The 21,872-nt window shown below is 38.3% G+C and overlaps 3 protein-coding genes across 4 annotated transcripts; all 3 read left to right on the top strand.

The window, feature by feature from the left end:
• Positions 1-4,340: 4,340 nt before the first annotated feature.
• Positions 4,341-5,742, top strand: LOC103864239 (mitochondrial import receptor subunit TOM20-4). The gene is made up of 6 exons (XM_009141996.3): positions 4,341-4,601; positions 4,695-4,773; positions 4,844-5,013; positions 5,084-5,131; positions 5,255-5,350; positions 5,434-5,742. The coding sequence occupies exons 1-6, from the start codon at positions 4,506-4,508 to the stop codon at positions 5,557-5,559; spliced, it is 615 nt and encodes a 204-aa protein (XP_009140244.1). The 5' UTR covers positions 4,341-4,505; the 3' UTR covers positions 5,560-5,742.
• A 229-nt stretch (positions 5,743-5,971) lies between these two features.
• On the top strand, positions 5,972-9,076 carry LOC103864238 (probable metal-nicotianamine transporter YSL4). Its single transcript, XM_009141995.3, has 7 exons — positions 5,972-6,534; positions 6,757-6,929; positions 7,010-7,107; positions 7,199-7,336; positions 7,402-7,591; positions 7,668-7,791; positions 7,881-9,076. Exons 1-7 carry the CDS (start codon positions 6,186-6,188, stop codon positions 8,825-8,827), a joined length of 2,019 nt encoding a protein of 672 aa, XP_009140243.1. The 5' UTR covers positions 5,972-6,185; the 3' UTR covers positions 8,828-9,076.
• Positions 9,077-10,886: 1,810 nt separating this feature from the next.
• Positions 10,887-20,717, top strand: LOC103864240 (serine/threonine-protein kinase ATR). 2 transcript variants are annotated; one of them, XM_009141997.3, is made up of 15 exons: positions 10,887-11,055; positions 11,148-11,292; positions 11,367-11,479; positions 11,565-11,869; positions 11,986-12,110; positions 12,263-12,407; positions 12,536-13,081; positions 13,163-13,238; positions 13,329-13,632; positions 13,828-15,075; positions 15,274-18,640; positions 18,738-19,307; positions 19,470-20,090; positions 20,189-20,383; positions 20,481-20,717. In XM_009141997.3, the coding sequence occupies exons 1-15, from the start codon at positions 10,887-10,889 to the stop codon at positions 20,628-20,630; spliced, it is 8,079 nt and encodes a 2,692-aa protein (XP_009140245.1). In that variant the 3' UTR covers positions 20,631-20,717. The 2 variants fall into 2 exon arrangements, with proteins under 2 accessions (XP_009140245.1, XP_033145941.1); XM_033290050.1 differs by lacking the exon at positions 10,887-11,055 and having other exon boundaries at positions 11,153-11,292; positions 11,381-11,479.
• Positions 20,718-21,872: the final 1,155 nt, after the last annotated feature.

Genomic DNA, 21,872 nt, shown 5'->3' on the forward strand with positions numbered 1-21,872 from the left:
TTGAATAAAAGTCTTTTAGTCCAAAAAAAAAAATTGAATAGAAGTTTTAAATAGTTTAATTTATTCATAAACTAAACATTTCATTTTTTCAATCTGTCATTTGGTTTATCTACTGACCAAGTGACCATTAGGCTGGTAGCTAGTGTGGAGCAGCAACGCAGCCATTAATATCTCACAGATCAGCAAAAAACATTGTAACCAATAACAGATAATCACGTGTAACTGTAAATAACACACACTCGTTCATCATCTCAAGATCCAACGTTCATAAGAATTCCGACCCTTGAGGTAAACGAGCAGACACTTTTTATATTATTATTTTTCTTGTACGAATATTTTCGACCTAATCATTTATCCTGCATACACGTGATATGTGCCGGCCTCAAAAACCGAATATTAAAACAAATATTTGACTGAATGTACCTTAAGTCTTAAGATTATACGATGCTTCGCTATAAAAAAAAAATTATAAAAAATGATTTTGAAAATCATGAGGTTGAGTATTATTGACAACGGAAAAAAAGTTGCTTATAAATAAGGAAAATTGCACTCTATATACATGAAAAAAAACTTAAATACACTAACTAACCTAAATCTTCCCTTCTCTCCTACTTTCTCTTCCTATCTCTCTCTACTCTCTCTCCCAAAATCTAATTTTCATTTTTTTTTGGTTATTTGGCAAATAAACCCTATAAATAAAATAACAGATTAACAAACAAAGAAAAAGGATTCTATGATGTATTTTCTTTAACGTCAATTTCGCCGCAGATTGGGGACATACAGATGAACATACACGTGGCAACTGTGGAGACCATGTGTCCACTTGTAGAGTCCTTTTGACAACGATCTTGTTTTCATTGGGGCCACAAGTGATCACAGTGTTAGCGGATGTCAGATCTATTCCAACTGGCTGGTTTCATTTGTGGGACACGTACCTCGTCATGGTTCATGTGAGTTTTTGATTTTTGCTTTTTATCCTACGAATCGAGATGATGATAACATGAACCAATTATAACTTGAAAATATATAGAAGCTTTAATGCTTTATATAAGAAAAACACTCACACACAATGTCTTGGTTGATCATTGGTTGTAACTGAACAAGACCAGTCCAGAAGACCCCAACGTTATGAAAAAGGATGAATCTTATCTTTGAGAGTTTAAAGATGTTGATTTGAGTGTTGTAATGTTTTCGAAATTACACCGACATTCCAAAATAAAATTCTCCAGCTTGTTATTTTGGCCTTATGAGTTGTTTATTTCTTTCTAGATGTCGATTTCTCTTTGACAATCACTTGTAACTTGCGATTCTTATATATCTAAAAATGATATTCAAAGTCTATACGAACAAATGCTATTTTGAAATAATGATTCTATGGGTTTGATCAATGTTATATATTAGAAATGAAACAATATAGATCTCCAGCTGCACAAGTCTTCTCGTGATAAATTTGCATTTTCCAGTATTAAATAATTGCATACTGAGATTTGCATATTTTCTTGGAGTATGAAGTTAGACAAATATATTGGCGACAACATTATTTTATTTTTAATAAGATGGTAGTATTGAACACGGCATCGACTCACCGCCTATGGTACGTACACTCTTCGAGTTTGTTATGCAATTCCTCGACCTTGGGGATGTGATATGACTGTAACACCCCTATTAGAATTTTTTTTTTTTTTTTGTTAAAACTACTCTTTATTCAAAATTAATGGAACTGATTACAAGATCCATAGATCACCTGCCTTGTAAACCAGAGGGGGAGACTATACCAGAGACTTAACAATGCCCTAAAAAAAATTAACCAAGATCCCAAAAAAGTAAGAGAAAAGCTATTGGTGGTCCTCATGTCCCGAGACAGTGGGTCAAGCCTTAGCCTTAGAGTTTGCTTGATTTCCTGAATAATTACCTGAAGAGGTCTGCATAAGTTCGTATGCAATCTAGAATTTCTTTCTCTCCAGACCATGTATATAACTATTTGAAAGATGAGCTTGACTATGAGAAGAATATTTGTATCTGATGTAGGAGCCTTCAACTAATATGATTAGTTTTCCGTTTAATAATCAAATAAGAACATATACGACCAACAAATTTCTTTTAACCCGATCAAAATTGTTACAAATAAGAACATATACGACCAACAAATTTCTTTTAACCCGATCAAAAATGTTACTACCACGGACCGAAACATTTGATCCAAATATCCTACATCAACTCAAAAATCCCAAGGTCAAATATCTAAAAATGGGTTTCCTACCGGTTCCAAGTTAAGGTTTTGTAATCCAAATTTGAAACCATTTGTTGGTTCATCCTAGACTAGACTAATAATACATGGAACCCAAACATTTCACTTTTTTGTGCACCAAACATCTATACTATTAAAGTAGAAATCATGACTTATTTCATGTGTGATATTTTTAAATGGACTATTTCCTAGAAAGTTTTTTACATAACTTTTTTGTATGTTCATAATAAAATCCCAACAACATATTTAATTCTCTTTTTATTCAATCAAAATATTATTAGATTTTATTAATTTCGAAAATATATTATTCCATCAATATATAATTATTCGACAATTTAAAAGTATATGAAGGATTTTATTTATATTTTAATGATAATAACAATTTAAACTGATTAATTTAAAAAAAAAACATTTTACAAAGATTTCAAAAATATTTTGTTAGAAAGATTCATTTCTATTTCAAATTAAAAGAAATGTTTTTATCCAACTTATTGTATTTCAAGTATTTTCTCAAATATGATCTTTACTTTATTTTGAAGTACGTTGTATTATAGTTTACTTCTTAAAAATATCTATTGTTGTTTTTAACATTATCGCAAAAGTTATCTTCTCTACTATATAGATAGGTCCAAATTATTTTTATCCATATAAAAATGAAATTTAGAAATAAAAATATGTAAAGTAGTATTTTTACCTAATATTTTTTTTCAAAATAATATTTGGTACAAAAATACAAAAAATTCATCGTCATAATATATAATCCACATAAACATCGGTATTATAGAGTTATATATTATATAATACTAAATTACATTAAATTATTGGTAAATTTTGTTATATAAACTAAAATATTTTAGTATAGAAAAAACCCACACAGATGTGCGGGTCAAGATCTAGTTTTCATTAAGATAGGAGGAAGGCCCAAAAATAGTTTGGTCCATTTAGGGATTGCATGAAATTCGGAAAAGAGATAGAGCGTAGCTGGGCCAAGGCTCTTTTAGCCAGCCGGTCTGACTTTCGGTTTTGATCACGAGAGATGTGGATGAAGACAATAGAAGAGAAAGTAGAGGAGATCTGATGAATATTCGTGATGATACCCAAGCATTTCATAAACTTTTATTATTCATATAATACTTATTAGGTTCAAACAACATCAATCATATATAAGGCACTACTTTTAAACTTAATACTTATACAATGCATACTTATTTGTAAAACGCATAAAAACAACGCTAGCATTACTGCTCCTTCGTAACCTAAGATACTCCTATAGTTTCCCGCAAAACTAATTAGCAACTAATTTGCTGGGTGAGTCGAAATTCTCTAACAATTAAATTATCTCCCAATATGCATCAATCATCATCCAATCAATTAATCCATCATGCACACAGAGTGGAAAAAACATTCAAGTAATTTGAGCTTTCAGAGTTTCCACTTCCAAAACATCCACCCTTCACAGGCTGTTATCTTTATGATCGCTGAGGTGTTCTTCTTTCCATAAATAATTGTTTTCTGTAATTAACAACCACAAACGAAGACACAAGTTCTAATGGAAACAATCAATTAATCACCATTGTGTATTACGCACCAAGGTGATCATTTTGGCCAATGTTGTCTGCCAGAGAACAAGCCCCATCTAGATCATAATCATAAAACAAACAGATTTTTGATTTTATGTAAGTCAAAATCAGGATCTAATCATAAATCTAAATAAAGAACTAGAAACTAAATATAAAAGGAAAGCTAAAGACTAGAAGGTTTACTTTAAGGCTCTGGTGCACTTGGAATGCCTATGGTTAGGTTTTTGATGTAAGGAAAGAAATACGGCATGAGGATCTATTTATAGGTGATTAGAATGAAGTCATAGGAAGTTAAGGTCGTGTATAACAAGCAGGAGGTATTCTAGCTTCAAAAAAAAAATTTATGAAGAGGGGAGATTTAAAGAGAAAGTATATGATGAGGTGGATTTACGAAAAGGTTGATAGTTAGGCGGGAGGAAAATAAGTAGGGTTAATGTGTCTTGGGATGGGAATAGACAGTCAACCCATAAATAATAGTTACAGGTAGTTATCCAAATACACAATAATCTTTGTATATGAAATGCAAATACTCTAAAGAAAACGCATTTAAACTAATATTGGTTTTCTGTAGGGACTAAATTCTCATTAATTAATTCCCCATTAAAAAAACCCTAAAGAAAACGATCCTCTGGCAATTTTGTAACCTTGGTTGTTCTGTGGAAGCTCGAGAGAAAAGAATGGATATGCAGGGAGAAATCGAGAGATTGATGTTCTTCGAACATGCTCGGAAAGCAGCAGAAGCTACTTACATCAAAAACCCTCTAGATGCCGATGTTCGTATTCTCCCTAATCTTTAAGATTCGTTTTTGATTGGCTCTAAAGAAAATTGATAAAGTCTCCACCTTTTTTTTTTTGAATTTCTGCAGAACTTGTTGAGATGGGGAGGAGCTTTATTAGAACTCTCCCAGTTTCAGAACCCCACAGCCTCAAAGCAAATGCTTCTAGGTGGAGATTCAGATTAATTATTATTAGCTTCCTTTTAGAATGAATGATAAATTAATTTTGGTTTGTGTAGATGCCATATCGAAGCTGGAAGAGGCCTTGTCAATCGATCCGAAGAAGCACGCTGCGCTTTGGTGCATTGGGAATGTCCACACTTCATATGGCTTTATGATTCCTGATGAAATCGTCGCTGCCGATCACTTTCAGAAAGCTTCTCACTACTTTGAACAAGCTCTTGACGAGGTAATACTATATAATTCTGATTATTATTTATCATCATCATTTTTGTACATAATCTTTGTATTGTTTGCAGCAACCAGAGAACGAACTCTACCGCAAATCTTTGGAGCTGACTTCTAAGGTACAATGATAAGTAGATGGTGTTGATGTTCCTCTAGTAATAGGAGTTTTTGCTAGTGGTTTGGACTCTCAATAGTTGATATGAAGATTTGATTTTTGTTCTTTTGACCAACACCACTTGCAGGCTCCAGAGCTGCATAAAGCTGCTCATAGCCATGGTTTAGGCCCACAAGCTTTAGGCGGTGTCGCTGGACCATCAGCCTCTGCCTCGACTTCAGAGGTCGTTTCTTTTTACTCCAAAATGCAAATTGGGGGTTTTGATGAAATCTGAGTAACGTTTGTGTTTTTTTTTCTCTATCGCAGAATGTGAAGAAAAAGAAGAGCAGTGATCTCAAGTATGATGTAATGGGATGGGTCATCTTAGCCGCTGGAATTGCTACATGGATCAGTTTTGCTAAATCTCAGATGCCTCCTCCACCGAGGCAGTAACTTCCACACACACACGCAAGAGTCTAAAGATCAGAAACGTTTTTTTTTTTACTTCTAATAATCATTTTCAAACGAGAGAGAGAGAGAGAGAGAGAGAATTTGCATTGTATAACAACTTTGAAAACAGTTACATGCTTTAGAATGAATTAGTGAAAGACCATAGTTAAGTCACCTAACTCAGAAGAGTACTTTCCATGATCATCTGAGATTGGTTCTCCACCGTTTAGCTTGAGTTGCTTGTGGTGCGACCATCAGGTTAACTCCATTTGCTTTAGGTTTTGATTTTAATTCGTTGCTCTGCTCTTTAAAGCTATGTTCTGTTTTGCTTTCATGTTCTCAGACCTTTATTTCTTGTCATTAAAAATAGATGACAAAACTGTTACTAATACTTAATTAAAGAAAAAAAGATTAATTCACCATTTTATTGGTAACTAAAAGTACATCAGTCTTCGCAAATTGACTACCATATAGGCCATGTTCGTTTATTTAGTAGTCGTGTCGTGCTTGTGTAATCACTATTCTATCCTCGTTGACAGCTCACTTTATTACGAATTTGATCGTGGACTAATCTTGGTCAACAGAGATTCTCAACTTAAAGCTGCTAAGTTTCGAGGGGAAAGGAAGTAATGGAGACAGAGATTCTAAGGTCAATGGAGATCTCAGAGACATTGTTGTTCCCTGCAACGAATCATGACGAAGATGTTATACCTCATTGGAAGGATCAGATCACGACCCGAGGCTTGATCGCTAGCGCCTTGTTAGGGATCTTGTTCTGCATCATTACCCATAAGCTTAACCTCACTGTCGGAATCATTCCTTCGCTAAACGTAGCTGCTGGTCTTCTCGGTTTCTTCTTCGTCAAGTCATGGACTGGTTTCTTGTCGAAACTAGGGTTTTCAGTTAAACCCTTTACCAAGCAAGAGAACACCGTTATTCAGACTTGCGTTGTCGCTTGCTACGGCCTCGCTTATAGCGGTAACTTGAGATTGACATATCCTTTCACACCTAAGCTGTTCTAAGATATGTCCTGAGCTATTTAAATGTTGATATTGTGGATAACTTTTGATTATTTTTGTGTGATTTTATAATAAGCTTCCAAGTTTTATGTCTATGTGAATGTTTACTGATTGCTACTACATAAGGATTATATGGAATGGTCCTCTGATAGAGTTGCTAACTCTTTAACTGTTGTTTCAGGAGGATTTGGTTCGTATTTGATAGCTATGGATGAGAGGACATACAAGCTCATTGGTGCTGATCGTCCGGGAAACAATCCTGAAGATGTTATAAATCCTGGATTGTGGTGGATGATTGTATTCTTATTTGCCGTCAGTTTCCTCGGTCTTTTCAGTCTCGTTCCACTTCGCAAGGTATCGTCTCACTAATTAAGAGAAAAGCTTTTGTTAGATGTTTGTGGTTTCTTGATACTTATACAAAAGTGTTATCTCAGGTGATGATTTTGGATTACAAGCTTACGTATCCCAGTGGAACCGCTACAGCAATGCTGATTAACAGTTTTCATGACAACTCTGGAGCCGAGCTTGCAGAGTAATTTTCAGAGATATCATCTTTAATCTCACTACCTGTTTTTTTTTTTGCTCTAATGTTTATCTCTAATATTATTGTTTAATTACTTCAGAAACCAAGTTAAATGTCTTGGGAAGTATCTCAGCCTTAGCTTTGTTTGGAGCTGCTTCAAGTGGTTCTTTAGTGGGATTGGAGATGCATGTGGGTTTGATAACTTTCCCACACTTGGTTTGACCCTATTCAAGAACACGTAAGTTTTCTATTAACACTACACAAGATTTAGCATGTGTTGTAACAAGTTACATGACTTTGCAGGTTTTACTTTGATTTTAGTCCTACTTTTATTGGATGTGGTCTGATATGTCCCCACTTAGTGAACTGCTCTGTTCTTCTGGGCGCTATCGTTTCTTGGGGTTTTCTCTGGCCGTTCATATCACACCATGCTGGAGACTGGTATCCATCTGACCTCGAGACCAACGACTTCAAAGGTCTCTACGGATATAAGGTAACGATAATAAGTTTTTTCATATTTACTTTCTTGAACCATGCTTTTTTTTTTTATGTCATTACCACATTTATAGGTCTTTATCCCCATTGCTATCATCCTTGGTGACGGTTTCTACAACCTCATCAAGATCACTATTCTCACTATGAAGGAACTCTTCAACAAACAACAACATCTACCTGTCTTTACTGACGTTTTAGGTGTGAAGGACATATGATTCTGACTTATCTATAGCATTTTTTAATTAATAGTCTTCCTCAAACATATTCTTAAGAGTTTCTTGATTCAGATGAGAGTGGTGAGCGCTCGGAATCACTGCTGGAGAAGAAGAAAAGAGATGAAGTGTTTCTCAAGGACCATATACCCCTCGGTTTCGCGGTTTCTGGTTATGTGTGTCTAGCAGCCATTTCGACCGCAACCATCCCGTTAATATTCCCACCATTGAAATGGTACTTTGTCCTCTCTTCATACTTGGTTGCACCGGGTCTAGCCTTTTGCAACTCTTATGGAGCAGGGCTCACGGATATGAGCCTGCCTTCGACCTACGGAAAGATTGGTCTTTTTACCATAGCTTCGATAGTAGGAAACAATAGTGGTGGTGGTGGTGGTGGAGTCATTGCCGGTTTATCAGCATGTGGTGTTATGATGGCAATCGTCTCAACCGCAGCAGATCTCATGCAAGACTTCAAAACAGGTTACCTCACGTTATCATCTGCGAAATCCATGTTTGTAACTCAGCTGTTGGGTACAGCAATGGGTTGCGTGATCGCTCCCCTCACGTTTTGGATGTTTTGGACTGCTTTTGAGGTCGGAGATCCTGATGGTCTTTACAAAGCGCCTTACGCTGTTATCTACCGGGAAATGGCTATTCTTGGGATAGAAGGGTTTGCGAAACTGCCTAAACACTGTTTGGCTCTTTGTTGCGGATTCTTTCTCGCTGCTCTCGTTGTGAATCTTGTCAGAGACATCACACCGCCTAAGATCTCTAAGTTTACACCACTTCCTATGGCTATGGCTGCTCCATTCTATATAGGAGCGTACTTTGCCATCGACATGTTCGTTGGGACCGTGGTTTTGTTCATATGGGAACGGGTAGATAAGAAAGACGCAGATGATTACTCGGGTGCAGTAGCTTCAGGACTGATATGTGGCGATGGAATATGGACAATACCGTCTGCGGTTCTTTCCATCTTAAGAATCAATCCACCCATATGTATGTACTTTAGACCATCCTAGACATTAATGTCTTTGTGCATTAGGGGAAAGAATGTGTCAAGGCCAAACTTTTGAAGTTAATCTCCAGGAGATGTTTATAAGTTGAATGATTCTTTTTTACTTTTGCTTTTCATGATCGAAGGCTTTGCAAAACTGCCTAACAGTAAATTATGGCAACAGTCCAAATGCAAAATCTTATATACTCCCTTTGTTTTACAAAGAATGTTTTTTTGAACATTTTACATAAATCATAAAAATGATCGAAGTCCATTTATGTCTCTAATAATTATATTAGTTTAACTAATACTTTTAGATAAATAAAATTATTTATAAGTTTAAGCATTTTGCAATTAATGTTAATCTTAAAACATATATAAATTGAATTGGAAGTTCAAAGTGACATTGTGGACAAGAAAAAGTGTCAAAATAGCATTGTTTGTAAAATTGTTTTAGTAGTGTTTCAAAAAAAAAGTAAAATAGTTTTAGTTAGATTATTGATGATCTGATATCATGTTCACAGTATGCAGCAACTTCAACTTTCGCATTGTCGCCCCTTACGGCGGAAGCCTTGACTTTTCGCTCGGCCATAACCTTCGCCCTCACCTGTGGGATGGATTCTCTCTAGGTGCTAGCAGATATATACCTTCTATCTCTATCATTTAAGAGGGAAGTAGGAGTGCTTTTGTAAATATTTTGTCAATCAAATCTTAAGTTAATTCCGATGTAAAAATAAGCGAGTTAAATGTGTTCTCGATTATGTTCACCAAATATGAACTGTTTGTCTCAATGCAGATTGAATAAATATTTATATCTTGAATACTTCCACTACAAGAAAACAGCGGTATTCTGACGGACGTTCCGACGGAAAATGAATTCCTTGGAATATACCGAGGAATTTCCGAGGCAATTCCGAGGAAACACAAAATTTGGCTTCCTCGGAATATTCCGACGGAATTCCGAGGATAATTCATCTCGTCGGAATATTCCGACGGAATACCGAGGAAACTAGTATTCCTCGGAAAAAACCGATGAATTCCGAGGAAATATTATAGACGTTAGAGAGCCGTTGAAGAGCCGTTGGGGGATTTTAAAAATTCCGAGGAAATTCCGACGAACTAGCCGTTTGCATCGGAATTCCGTCGGAATTTCCTCGGACCGTCGACAGGATTTCAACTATAAATACAAACACCCCTCTTCCTCTTCATTCACTCCATATCTTCATCCTCCCTCTCACTTTCTTTACACACGAATTTGATTCATAAAAAACATGTCTTCTTCAAATTATTTTCGTTCTTGGATCGATCGACCTCATTTGGATCCGAACACGAGATTGCTTACGGAAGAATACCAACAAGGTATAACCGAATTCATGGGGTTAATTCAAGGGAAACATGTTCCTCGGAATTTTCCGAGGGACAAAAGTTCCTCGGAATTTTCCGATATACATTCCGAGGAATATTTCGTCGAAACTTCCGAGGATTGGTCCATCGGAATTCCATCGAAATATTCCGAGGAAGACGTCCCTCGGTATATTCCGAGGAACCTTCCGACGAACTCTGTGTCCTCGGAGTTTCCTCGGAATTTTGTTTCCTCGGAATTCCGTCGGAAATATCCGACGGAATTCCGAGGAAATATGATTTTCTGAGGAGATATTTCCGACGACTTGTTTCGTCGGTATGTCCTCGGAATAGCGTTATTCCGACGACATACCGACGATTTTTTCCCTCAGTATACCGCTGTTTTCTTGTAGTGAATTCTTCAAGAAATCCGAATATGATTTAATATATTAAATTTATTTTCCAAAAATATATTACAAAAAGGTTTATACATACTTTTAAGAATAAAAATATTTTATTTTGATAGAAAAGAAAATACAGAAAATATTTATATCTGTAAAATTGAGTAGATAATGAATCACTAATTGTTTGTTTGTTATATATTGCAATTTTTTTCTTGGTTTCCCACCAATATTATTCTCCAGTCACTACACAAATTACATTTTTTATTTTCTTTTAAAAAATTGGGAGGGAAGGAAAAGAGGGGGAGAGAGGCGGAGAAGAAGCGTCTGGGACACACTGAAATGGCGAACGACAATAATCTCTCGAGCTTGGTTCACGAACTCCGTGAACGCGTCGCAGCATCGTCGGCTAACAACCTTGGCCACGCTTACGGAGAAGACGATGCTCTAGAGATTCGATTTCGAGCCGTCATCCCTAATCTTCTGAACGCATACGTCGTCCCTTCTCTGGGTACCAAATCGCCACAATCTCTTTCTCTATTTTTCCCCTCTGGATGATTTCAATTAGGTTAAACCTCAGATGCGGATGATTGATTTTGCCAGGGAGCAGGAGGGAAGTGACAGCTGTACTGAAGCTTGTTGGTCATACAGCGAGGAATCTTCCAGGAGTTTTCTATCACGGAGATCCTGCTGCCGTCTTCCCTGTGATTGCTCATATTTTGCCCTTTTTTGCTGAACCGGAATTTGCGTAAGTTTGAATCCCCCACTGGTTACTAGACCGAGTTTCGGTTTAATGTGTTTCTCTTTGTTAACCAATTGCAGTCCTGGGCATGTAGTGATACTCGACACTGTTGGATCTCTCTTGATGTTGCTGCGTTCCAACTCAAGGAAGGCCTACCGTATGTTCTTCCAAGACGCCTTGCAGGCCATTCAAGGTGAGACTCAAAGACCAAGTGATTCTGTGAATGTTAATAATACGAGTTCTTCTACTTAACATGCCTTTTTCTATGTCTCCACCAGATATGCAACCTATTGCATATGAATCTCACATTCTGTTTAGGTGTTTCTCTATGTCCTTTTCCGGAGTTTGGGGTGATTCCTGTCATCTTTGTGATCTGCCAGTTGCTAATAAGCCAGCAGAGGGGGATGGTCTTGTGTTGAGCTTATTGGGAGCCAAACGGTGGGAGCCTTTTGCTACTTGTGTCATTAAACTCATCTGTAAATGCCTCACTGAGGGGACACTCTACGTTGAGGGTCTCATCCATACATCATTTTTAAAGGCGGCTTGTTCTTTGGTATGCTGTGGTGGTGCTGATGTGCAGATGGTGAGTTGATATTTTGCTCATTAGCTTGGTGATTTGTTTTTTTTTTTGCTGATTTGTTAGTGTTACTGTGATGATTTTTGGGGATACTAATCTGATAACTGTTTTGGTAATGGAAGGCATGCTTTGAACTTGCTTCTCTCGTTGGATCTATCCTTAGTTTCAACATCCTCCCTCATGTGGGTTTGATACAGTCAATCATACTCCTTTTAAGTGCAGATGAAGAAGGACTTCCTGTGTACAGGTGCATTTCCCAACTCTCAAGATTCTGACATGATTGTAAATTAATTTTAAATTTTTTTGGATCTTTTCTGTTTACCTTCCTCACATATTCCTATGAAACTTCGGATAAAAGACCTTCATTTTAAGACTTCAAATTCTGGGTTTGTGTTACAGGAATGCGGTTTATGATTCTACCCTTGGACGTTGCCTTGCGGCAGTATATTCCAGTTGTTCTGATGTTACTGTCAAACTAACTGCAGAAAGTATAGTATTGGTCTTCCCTCATGCATTACAGAGAACAAAGAGTGATGAGCTTAAGGTATATTTGGATCTCATACACATGTCTCAATCTTCTATGAATTTCTGATGAATTATTTCTACTTGATTTTTGCTGCTGCACTTTCAACAACTTTTTGGGAAATCATGACTGAGTATTTATGTATGCAGGCTTCCCTGTGCAGTGCTTATGTGCGGATTGTGAAATCTTGTCCTCCTTATGTTTGGAAGCTACATTGCCTTCTAGAGTTGCTTCATCTTTCAGAACCTTGTTTTCAATTGATAGAATGTTTTCAAGCAGTTCTTGTAGTTCTTCGGCCTGATTTTGATACAGCCAAATGTGGTAGTCATACAACAGCAGCAAGTGATAGACCTGTTCAGGGTATTAACGCTGGGCAAAAAAGGCATATGAAGGATGGAAGTACCCACAAAAGGAAGCGCCAGAAAGTTGGTGTTGATACTCAACAAGGGGTTTACTTTGCTCCTGAAATTACTGATGAGACTGATGGAAAGGATTCTGCCAATCTGCATAGGATGCTTATTTCAGCTGTAGAATCTTTAAAGGCTCCACCTGCTGGACCTAGTCTATTACGGCCTGAAATTTCGATAATGGCACTTAGCATTCTCACCAATGCATTTTGTTTATGTCCCTGGACTAGAATGACTTATCGCTTGTTTCGCCAGATGTATGCCTGGATACCCTGGATAGCTGAGCAGGTAACCATAAACTCCCCAATCCCTTTCTTATATTAAAGTTTTCAATTCAGTTTTTTTTAATTTAAAAAGATCCGTATGTAGGTTGAGAACAAAAGCTCTATCATCTTCGATATCTCTCTTTATTTGGAAGGAATATATAATATGCTACTCGTGCTTGGTAACCTTCCTTGTCCATGAAGTCTGACATTTCCTTTGCTTTATACAAGTTTTGGGTTCAGCATTTCTTGATGTTTTCTCCTTTCATCAGATTTGGATTTACAACATGAATATACAAGTAAAGAGAATGATTTGGATGCTATACAAGTCTTGCTGAAGCTTCCTTGGACGCACTCTCTGCTGTTTAAGAGGCCTAGTTCGCTACGAAAGGCTAAGTGCTTATCCGTGGGGATATGGACGAAGCTTGGAATACAATCCGGGAGTGGTTTTGATATATTCAGTATGGCTCTTTCAGATGATTCTGAACAAGTGCGAGCTGTTGCTGTTATCTCCATGCCACTTAAAGTTCTTTTCACTGGTCTTGATGCCCTTCCTCATATATTCCGAAGGCTGGAGTAAGTTGATAATTTTACTAATCAGAACTTTTTTTATTGACGAGACACAGTAATAGCACCTATCAAAGCAACTAAAAGAATTATTGAAATGAGTTGGAAAAATGACATTATAATGAATCTAAAGTTCATATTGCTCTTTTTGCTCAGGGTTCTTTTAAAACGTAACTTAACTGTTCTTTTGTCTTACATTCGTAGGCATTTGTTGAAAGAAGAGGATTTGATGGTTAAGAAAACCATTCCTCAGTCTCTTGGCTTCTTATCGTGCCTATATGGATCAAGTACTACTGGCCCAGAGAAAACTGCATGCCATTTATTCCTACATGAAGATATAAAGAAAGATGAGACTCTGAACTGTCTACTTCAAGGGTTCCAGTGTTCGAAGTGTGATAAACTTATCGAAAGCAAAGATGAGAAGCATTTCAGAATCATAGAGACTCCCGAGATGGGAAATTTAGAAATGGGTCATCATTGTGATTACTCTGATCTTCAATCCTTATATTTTAACCTTCTATATGATGACTCTTCTGAAGAGACTCAACTAGCTTGTGTAGAAGTAATACAAAGAGTTCTTGGTCACACAACCCCAGATATTCTGGTCAGAACACGGTCTCAATGGATAAGATGCCTTCAGTATCTGCTACTTCATGTAAATACAGATGTAAGGGAAGCATTCTGTGCGCAGATTGGTATCTTTGTACAGCAACCTATTGTGAGCTGTTTGTTTCTTGATGAGGATGCTACGGAAAAAAGTTACGAAAGGAACTTTGTTGATTTGATTGAGCATTCTCTAGCAACAGCTAAGGATCTGCTTGTCATTCAGACTCTCTTGGAAACGGCAGCTGAAGTTATGGTAGCTGTTGATATTACCAGTGAGCTTTTCTTGTTTTCTCTTTTCCTGCTGATTGATCAGCTTGATCATCCAAACTTGATCGTCCGAGTAAATGCGTCAAGGTTAATAAATCGGTCATGCTACATCCATGTGAAAGGGGGATTTGCGATGCTACTTTCCAGAGCTGCACATATTCAAACTAAATTGTTTGATAATCTATCTGCCAGGCTGACCATCCGTCCAAATGTAGTAAGAGAATTTGCAGAGGCTGTTTTGGGTGTTGAAACTGAAGAACTGGTGAAGAAAATGGTCCCTGTTATTCTTCCTAAGCTCTTGGTATATTGGCAGGACAATGCTCAAGCAGCAAAGACCTTGAACGAACTGGCCAAGTTATTAGACACAGATGTGGTACCTCTAATAGTAAATTGGCTACCCAGAGTTCTTGCTTTTGCTCTGAATCAAGAAGAAGAGAAGAATCTCCTCTCAGTTTTGCAGTTGTATCATTCACAGATTGGTTCTGACAACAAAGAAATTTTTTCTGCTGCACTACCTGCACTCTTAGATGAGCTTGTGTGCTTTTTGGACATTGCTGATACAGCCGAGACAGATAGACGGTATGTTGTCCTTCTTCTTTTGATGCATGGTTACGGCTCTATCGTGTGCTCATTAACGTTGACATGTTAACTGGACTAGATAGAGGTTGTTTAAAGTCGTGAGAGGAAACTTCAATCATCATTTTAAACAAATAACTGAACGTCCTTTTTGTTTGTTCTTATGACATACTGTTTGATTTCAGAATTTTTCTTATGCAGGCTACAGAGACTGCCTGAAGCAATAAAGAAAATCTCAAAAGTCTTAACAAATGCTGAAGATCTTCCAGGATTCTTACAAAACCATTTTGTTGGACTCCTTAACAGTATTGACAGAAAAATGCTTCATGCCGACGATATTTTCCTTCAAAAACAAGCATTGAAGCGTATTAAGCTGCTCATTGAGATGATGGGTCACTATCTCAGCACATATGTGCCGAAGCTTATGGTTCTCCTTATGCATGCCATTGACAAAGATGCACTTCAGAGCGAGGGTCTCTTAGTCTTGCATTTTTTCACAAAAAAATTGGCCGCCGTCTCGCCGTCTAGCATAAAACATGTGATTTCTCAGGTTTTTGCGGCGCTTATACCCTTCTTGGAAAGAGAGAAGGAAGGTCCCCATGTATGTCTAGACGAAGTGGTGAAAATTCTTGAAGAACTTGTTTTGAAGAATAGAGATATACTAAAGCAGCACATCTGTGAGTTCCCACTCTTACCTAGCATACCTTCTTTAGCAGGACTGAACAATGCTATTCAAGAAGCACGTGGATTAATGAGCCTGAAGGATCAGTTACGGGAAATTGTAAATGGTATGAAACATGAGAACCTGAATGTTAGATACATGGTAGCATGTGAGCTAAGCAAATTGTTATATCAAAGAAATGAAGATGTTGCTGCACTGATTTCCGGTGAACTTATGTCAGACATGGAGATCTTGAGCTCTTTGATCACATCGTTACTACAGGGATGTTCAGAAGAATCAAGAACTACAGTGGGTCAGAGGTTGAAGCTAGTCTGTGCAGATTGTCTTGGAGCTGTAGGTGCTGTTGACCCCGCCAAAGTGAGAGTTGCTTCGTGCAACCGTTTTAAAATCCAGTGCTCAGATGATGATCTTATCTTTGAGCTCATCGACAAACACTTGGCAAGAGCTTTTAGAGCTGCACAGGATACAATCATACAAGACTCTGCTGCTCTTGCTATACAGGAATTACTAAAGATTGCTGGTTGTGAGCCATCATTAGCTGGGAATGTTGTTGTCCTTACGTCTCAGGAACCTGTGCAAGTCAGTGTATCTGGTTCTATAAAGTCTGGACGTAGCAGTGAAGTGAATGAAAGGGGACAAAAACTATGGGGCCGGTTCTCAAACTATGTTAAAGAACTAATAGCTCCCTGCTTGACTTCAAGGTTTCAGCTTCCAAATGTGTCTGACCCCGGATCAGCTGGACCAATTTATCGGCCATCTATGTCATTCAGAAGATGGCTATCCTACTGGATAAAGAAATTGACAGCACATGCAAATGGATCCCGTGTAAGCATATTTGCTGCTTGCCGGGGCATAGTGCGTCACGATATGCAGACAGCTACGTATCTCTTACCATATTTAGTTTTGGATGTTGTTTGCCATGGGACGGAGGCAGCACGGCTTAGCATTTCGGAAGAGATCCTTTCTGTTCTTGATGCTGCTACATCAGAAAATAGTGGGGTAAACAATTTTGGTGTTGGTCGGAGTGAAGTTTGTGTTCAATCTGTTTTCACGCTTCTTGACAACCTTGGGCAATGGGTTGATGATGTGAAGCAGGGAGTAGCACTCTCATTGTCTGTACAGTCATCAGGCGGTAGACAAGTAGCATCCAAATCAAAAGACCAGGTTTCAACTTCAACAACAGAACAGGATCAACTTCTTGTACAGTGTAAATATGTGTTGGAGCTTTTGCTTGCTATTCCCAAGGTGACCCTTGCTAGGGCATCATTCAGGTGTCAAGCATATGCTAGGTCGTTGATGTACCTTGAATCCCATGTACGTGAAAAGTCGGGTTCCTTGAATCCGGCAGCTGAGAAGACAGGCTTCTTTGAAAATGCTGATGTTTCTTCTCTGATGGGAATATACAGCTGCCTTGACGAGCCTGATGGTCTTTCTGGCTTTGCAAGTTTAAGCAAATCGTTAAGTTTGCAAGACCAATTGTTGATAGATAAGAAATCTGGTAACTGGGCAGAAGTTTTTACTGCATGTGAACAAGCCCTTCAGATGGAACCAACATCAGTTCAAAGACACTCAGATGTTCTTAATTGCTTACTTAACATGTGCCACCATCAGACAATGGTCACTCATGTTGACGGACTAATTTCCAGAGTACCTGAGTACAAGAAAACGTGGTGTACGCAAGGTGTACAAGCTGCATGGAGACTCGGAAAATGGGACTTGATGGATGAGTATCTTGGTGGAGCAGATGAAGAAGGTCTACTCTTCAGTAGTTCAGACAGTAATGCCTCTTTTGACAGAGATGTTGCAAAGATTCTCCAAGCAATGATGAAGAAGGATCAATATTCCGTAGCTGAGAGAATAGCAATTTCCAAGCAAGCTCTTATTGCTCCTCTAGCTGCTGCAGGCATGGACTCCTATACACGAGCTTATCCTTTTGTTGTCAAACTTCACTTGCTAAGAGAGCTAGAGGACTTACAGGCGCTTCTTAATGGGGAATCATATCTGGAGAAATCATTTAGTACAAGTGATCCAGTGTTTTCAAAAGTAGTAGATAACTGGGAGAACCGGCTCAGGTTCACTCAATCATCATTGTGGACAAGGGAACCCCTTTTAGCTTTCCGAAGGCTTGTCTTTGGTGCCTCTGGGCTTGGTGCTCAAGTTGGGAACTGTTGGCTACAATATGCAAAGCTTTGCCGTTTGGCTGGGCACTATGAGACAGCTCACAGGGCACTTTTGGAAGCTCAGGCTTCTGGTGCACCTAATGTTCACATGGAAAAGGCAAAACTTCTTTGGATCACTAGGCGTTCGGACAGTGCCATTATAGAGCTACAACAATCTCTCCTGAATATGCCTGAGGGAGTTGTCGACTCCACTGTAATTTCTTCTATCAATAGCTTATTGATGGCTCCCCCAAATCCAGAGCCAACAGTTCGTAACACACAATCTTTCAGTGACAAAAAGGATGTTGCGAAGACGCTTCTTCTGTATACCAAATGGATCCACCACAGCGGGCAAAAACAAAAGAAAGATGTTTTAAATCTTTATACCCAAGTGAAGGACTTGCAGCCCTGGGAGAAGGGATATTTCCACTTGGCTAAGTATTATGATGAACTATATGTTGATGCAAGAAAGTGTCAACAAGAGAGCATTGTATTGAGCTCTGCAGGCAGCAAAAAAGGTTCAGTCTCGTCGAATTCGAGCACTGAGAAAGCAGGGTGGGATTACCTATTTAAGGGAATGTATTTCTATGCTAAGGGACTTCACAGTGGGCACAAGAATCTCTTTCAAGCACTTCCGAGGTTGTTAACACTATGGTTTGACTTTAGTACAATCTATCAAATGAGTGGTTCAGCAGGAAATAAGGAAATGAAAAGTACTCATATGAAGGTAGTACTGATTGTGTACTCTCTATTTTATATAGCTCTTCGACATTTAATACTTCTCCTGTTTCATAAGTTAACAATATCTTTGATTATTCTGGCAGATAATGAGTTTAATGAGGGGGTGCTTAAAGGATCTGCCAACCTATCAATGGTTAACAGTGTTGCCTCAGTTGGTATCTAGAATCTGCCACCAGAACGGGGAAACAGTGCAAATGGTTAAAAATTTAATCACCTCTGTTCTACACCAATTTCCTCAGCAAGGGCTGTGGATTATGGCTGCTGTTTCGAAATCAGCTGTTCCTGCTAGGAGGGAAGCAGCTGCAGAAATTCTACAAGGTGCACGGAAAGGCTTTAACCAAAGTGACAGAGGGCACAATATGTTCATTCAGTTTGCTAGCTTGACTGATCATTTCATTAAACTGTGCTTCCATGGGGGACAACCAAGATCCAAGATTATTAATATAGCGACTGAGTTCAGTGCCTTGAAAAGAATGATGCCTCTGGATATCATCATGCCAATTCAACAATCTCTTACAATTACCCTACCAGCATTCGATATGAAGAATAATGAACGACACTCTGCCAGTGTCTTTTCTGGTTCGGATCTACCAACTATATGTGGTATAACTGATGAAGCCGAGATACTTTCATCCCTTCAGCGCCCAAAGAAGGTATGCTTTTCCTTTTTTCACGGATTGAAAATGTGATTCTCTGGTTCCATGATTCTCTGCACTGCTCTCTGCTTGTCTCCTTCTATGTCTGCTAATAACATAGATACATTTTTATCTTCGAGGACCAGTCCTGAAATATGCCTTTATATTTTGTATATTCAGATCATCCTGCTGGGAAATGATGGTATTGAGTATCCATTCCTCTGCAAGCCCAAGGATGATCTCAGGAAAGATGCTCGGATGATGGAATTTAATGCGATGATAAACCGCTTACTATCCAAATATCCCGAAAGCAGGCGAAGGAAGCTATATATCCGCACATTTGCAGTAGTTCCGCTGACTGAGGACTGTGGCATGGTGGAGTGGGTTCCACATACACGTGGACTCCGCCATATTCTACAAGATATATACATTTCTTGCGGGAGGTTTGATCGGCAGAAAACAAATCCTCAAATTAAAAGAATATATGATCAGTGTGCTGCTAAAAAGGAGTGTGAGATGCTCAAGACCAAGATCCTCCCTATGTTCCCTCCACTTTTCCATAAATGGTTCCTGACAACGTTTTCTGAACCAGCTGCTTGGTTTAGGTCACGTGTAGCTTATGCTCACACCACAGCAGTTTGGTCCATGGTTGGGCACGTTGTTGGACTTGGGGACCGTCATGGAGAAAATATACTCTTTGATTCTACTTCAGGCGACTGTGTTCATGTAGACTTCAGTTGCTTATTTGACAAAGGCCTGCAACTGGAGAAGCCTGAGTTGGTGCCATTCAGATTGACCCAGGCAAGCTCTCGTTTGTTTGTGTGTTCTATTTTGATACTTTTGCCCCCTTGGTTATATAATAATAATGACCATGTAAATGTTGGTTTGCCAAACGACAGAACATGATAGATGGTTTGGGCATCACTGGATATGAGGGCATCTTCATGAAGGTATGTGAAATCACTCTCACAGTGTTGAGGACACATAGGGAGACACTAATGAGCATCCTGGAGACTTTCATCCACGATCCTCTTGTGGAGTGGACAAAATCACACAAATCAAGCGGTGTAGAAGTTCAGAACCCACATGCACAGGTTTGCATAACAGTCTGATGCTTCTCGTACATGTCAGTCACTTCTATTCTTACATTTTGTCTTCTAATTGAACGTGTGATAAACTTGGCAATAACAGCGGGCCATAAGCAGCATTGAAGCCCGGCTGCGGGGGGTGGTTGTTGGTGTTCCCCTACCAGTTGAAGGGCAAGCTCGCCGGTTAATTTCTGATGCAGTTTCACTTGAGAATCTTGGGAAGATGTATATCTGGTGGATGCCCTGGTTCTGATTTAAACCTATCAAATATTGCATGGTGCCACTTAATTTTAACATGGAAATTATAAATCTTCTATGAAATGCCTTATTTGTGCCTCGTGATAACAGCACAGAAAATAGATTTAAGTTGATTGTTCATGAGTCGCCTATGGCAACATGGGTGGCTACAAATCTTGCATGGTTCACTTGGATCAATGTCGTTTGGGAGGCACATCGTCCGTGTCATCGGATCCTCCAATAAGCGCAATCCCATCTCCAATCATTGCAAATTGCTCATCTATTATCATTCTCTTCAAACAGATCAAAATTATTCTTCCTACCCTTCACATTAGTCTTCTTACTCGAATAAAAAATACAACCTTGCGCAATTTAATATCACATTGGTTGTAAATATATAGAAAATGAAATTTCGATTACTGTCACTTGAAGCTTGATTTCTGATTTGATTCTTGTAAGTCAAACCTTAGATATGTGTGCCTCATCCTAGAGACCCTTGAATCAATCTACTAAACCAGAAGAAAACACCAAGACCACTTGGTCTACTTGAGGCTTCCAGATCAGTTTTGTGCCACTGAAGTTGGAATTGACATAGTTTTCTATATTGGTTCTTCTGATTGAAAAAATAACATTTGTCAAATTATACACCCTTGCTTTTGATTATTATTTGTTATGTCTTCGAGGTTGTTTTTTCGAGTACATATATATACTGAAACATGATTTTTTTTTTGTTTTTTGTTTTCTGATTACGATTATTTTTATAGAGTAATAAGATGAACAAAGAAAAAAAGTTTATTGAGAACAAAGAGAAAAAATGTATTGGGAAAAAGAGTGATTAAACTGCTGAACACAATCGAGATTGATTAAGATAATTGCTTTTAAAGCCTTCTCGATAGACTGCATCATTGCCATTACTCTGCCACATAAACCACTGCCGTTTTAACCCTGCCATAGCTTGCCATATTGGGTGCATGCTTTGCTGCAAACCTTATGAGCATGCTACAGAACAAACTGGCGCCTTGAACCATGCTATATATGTTCCAAGATCTGTTAACTAGTCTATACATGTTGTAGCTGTATTGATAACGATCACGAGAGTCGTTATTTTCCTTTGTCTCAGTTTGTTAATCTTTTAAAACTTAGCTCTTTGATCTGGATGCACAAATAGAAACTTCAAGGAATCAAACAACCTGAGCTGTCGTTGTTTAGTTAAGGTGTTCTCTACAGAATACATAGAAACAGAGTGGGGAAGACGGGA

The sequence above is a fragment of the Brassica rapa genome, chromosome A04 (genome assembly GCF_000309985.2).
Source record: "Brassica rapa cultivar Chiifu-401-42 chromosome A04, CAAS_Brap_v3.01, whole genome shotgun sequence".
NCBI lineage: Eukaryota > Viridiplantae > Streptophyta > Magnoliopsida > Brassicales > Brassicaceae > Brassica > Brassica rapa.

Coding starts and splice junctions, on each gene's coding strand:
- LOC103864239 (XM_009141996.3), top strand. CDS start 4,506: ATGGATATGCAGGGAGAAATCGAGAGATTGATGTTCTTCGAACATGCT. Junction 4,774..4,843: donor CTCAAAGCAAATGCTTCTAG/GTGGAGATTCAG, acceptor TGGTTTGTGTAG/ATGCCATATCGAAGCTGGAA. Junction 5,351..5,433: donor CCTCTGCCTCGACTTCAGAG/GTCGTTTCTTTT, acceptor TCTCTATCGCAG/AATGTGAAGAAAAAGAAGAG.
- LOC103864240 (XM_009141997.3), top strand. CDS start 10,887: ATGGCGAACGACAATAATCTCTCGAGCTTGGTTCACGAACTCCGTGAA. Junction 11,870..11,985: donor GTGGTGCTGATGTGCAGATG/GTGAGTTGATAT, acceptor TGGTAATGGAAG/GCATGCTTTGAACTTGCTTC. Junction 12,408..12,535: donor CAAAGAGTGATGAGCTTAAG/GTATATTTGGAT, acceptor TTATGTATGCAG/GCTTCCCTGTGCAGTGCTTA.
- LOC103864238 (XM_009141995.3), top strand. CDS start 6,186: ATGGAGACAGAGATTCTAAGGTCAATGGAGATCTCAGAGACATTGTTG. Junction 7,337..7,401: donor TTGACCCTATTCAAGAACAC/GTAAGTTTTCTA, acceptor ATGACTTTGCAG/GTTTTACTTTGATTTTAGTC. Junction 7,792..7,880: donor TGTCTTTACTGACGTTTTAG/GTGTGAAGGACA, acceptor TTCTTGATTCAG/ATGAGAGTGGTGAGCGCTCG.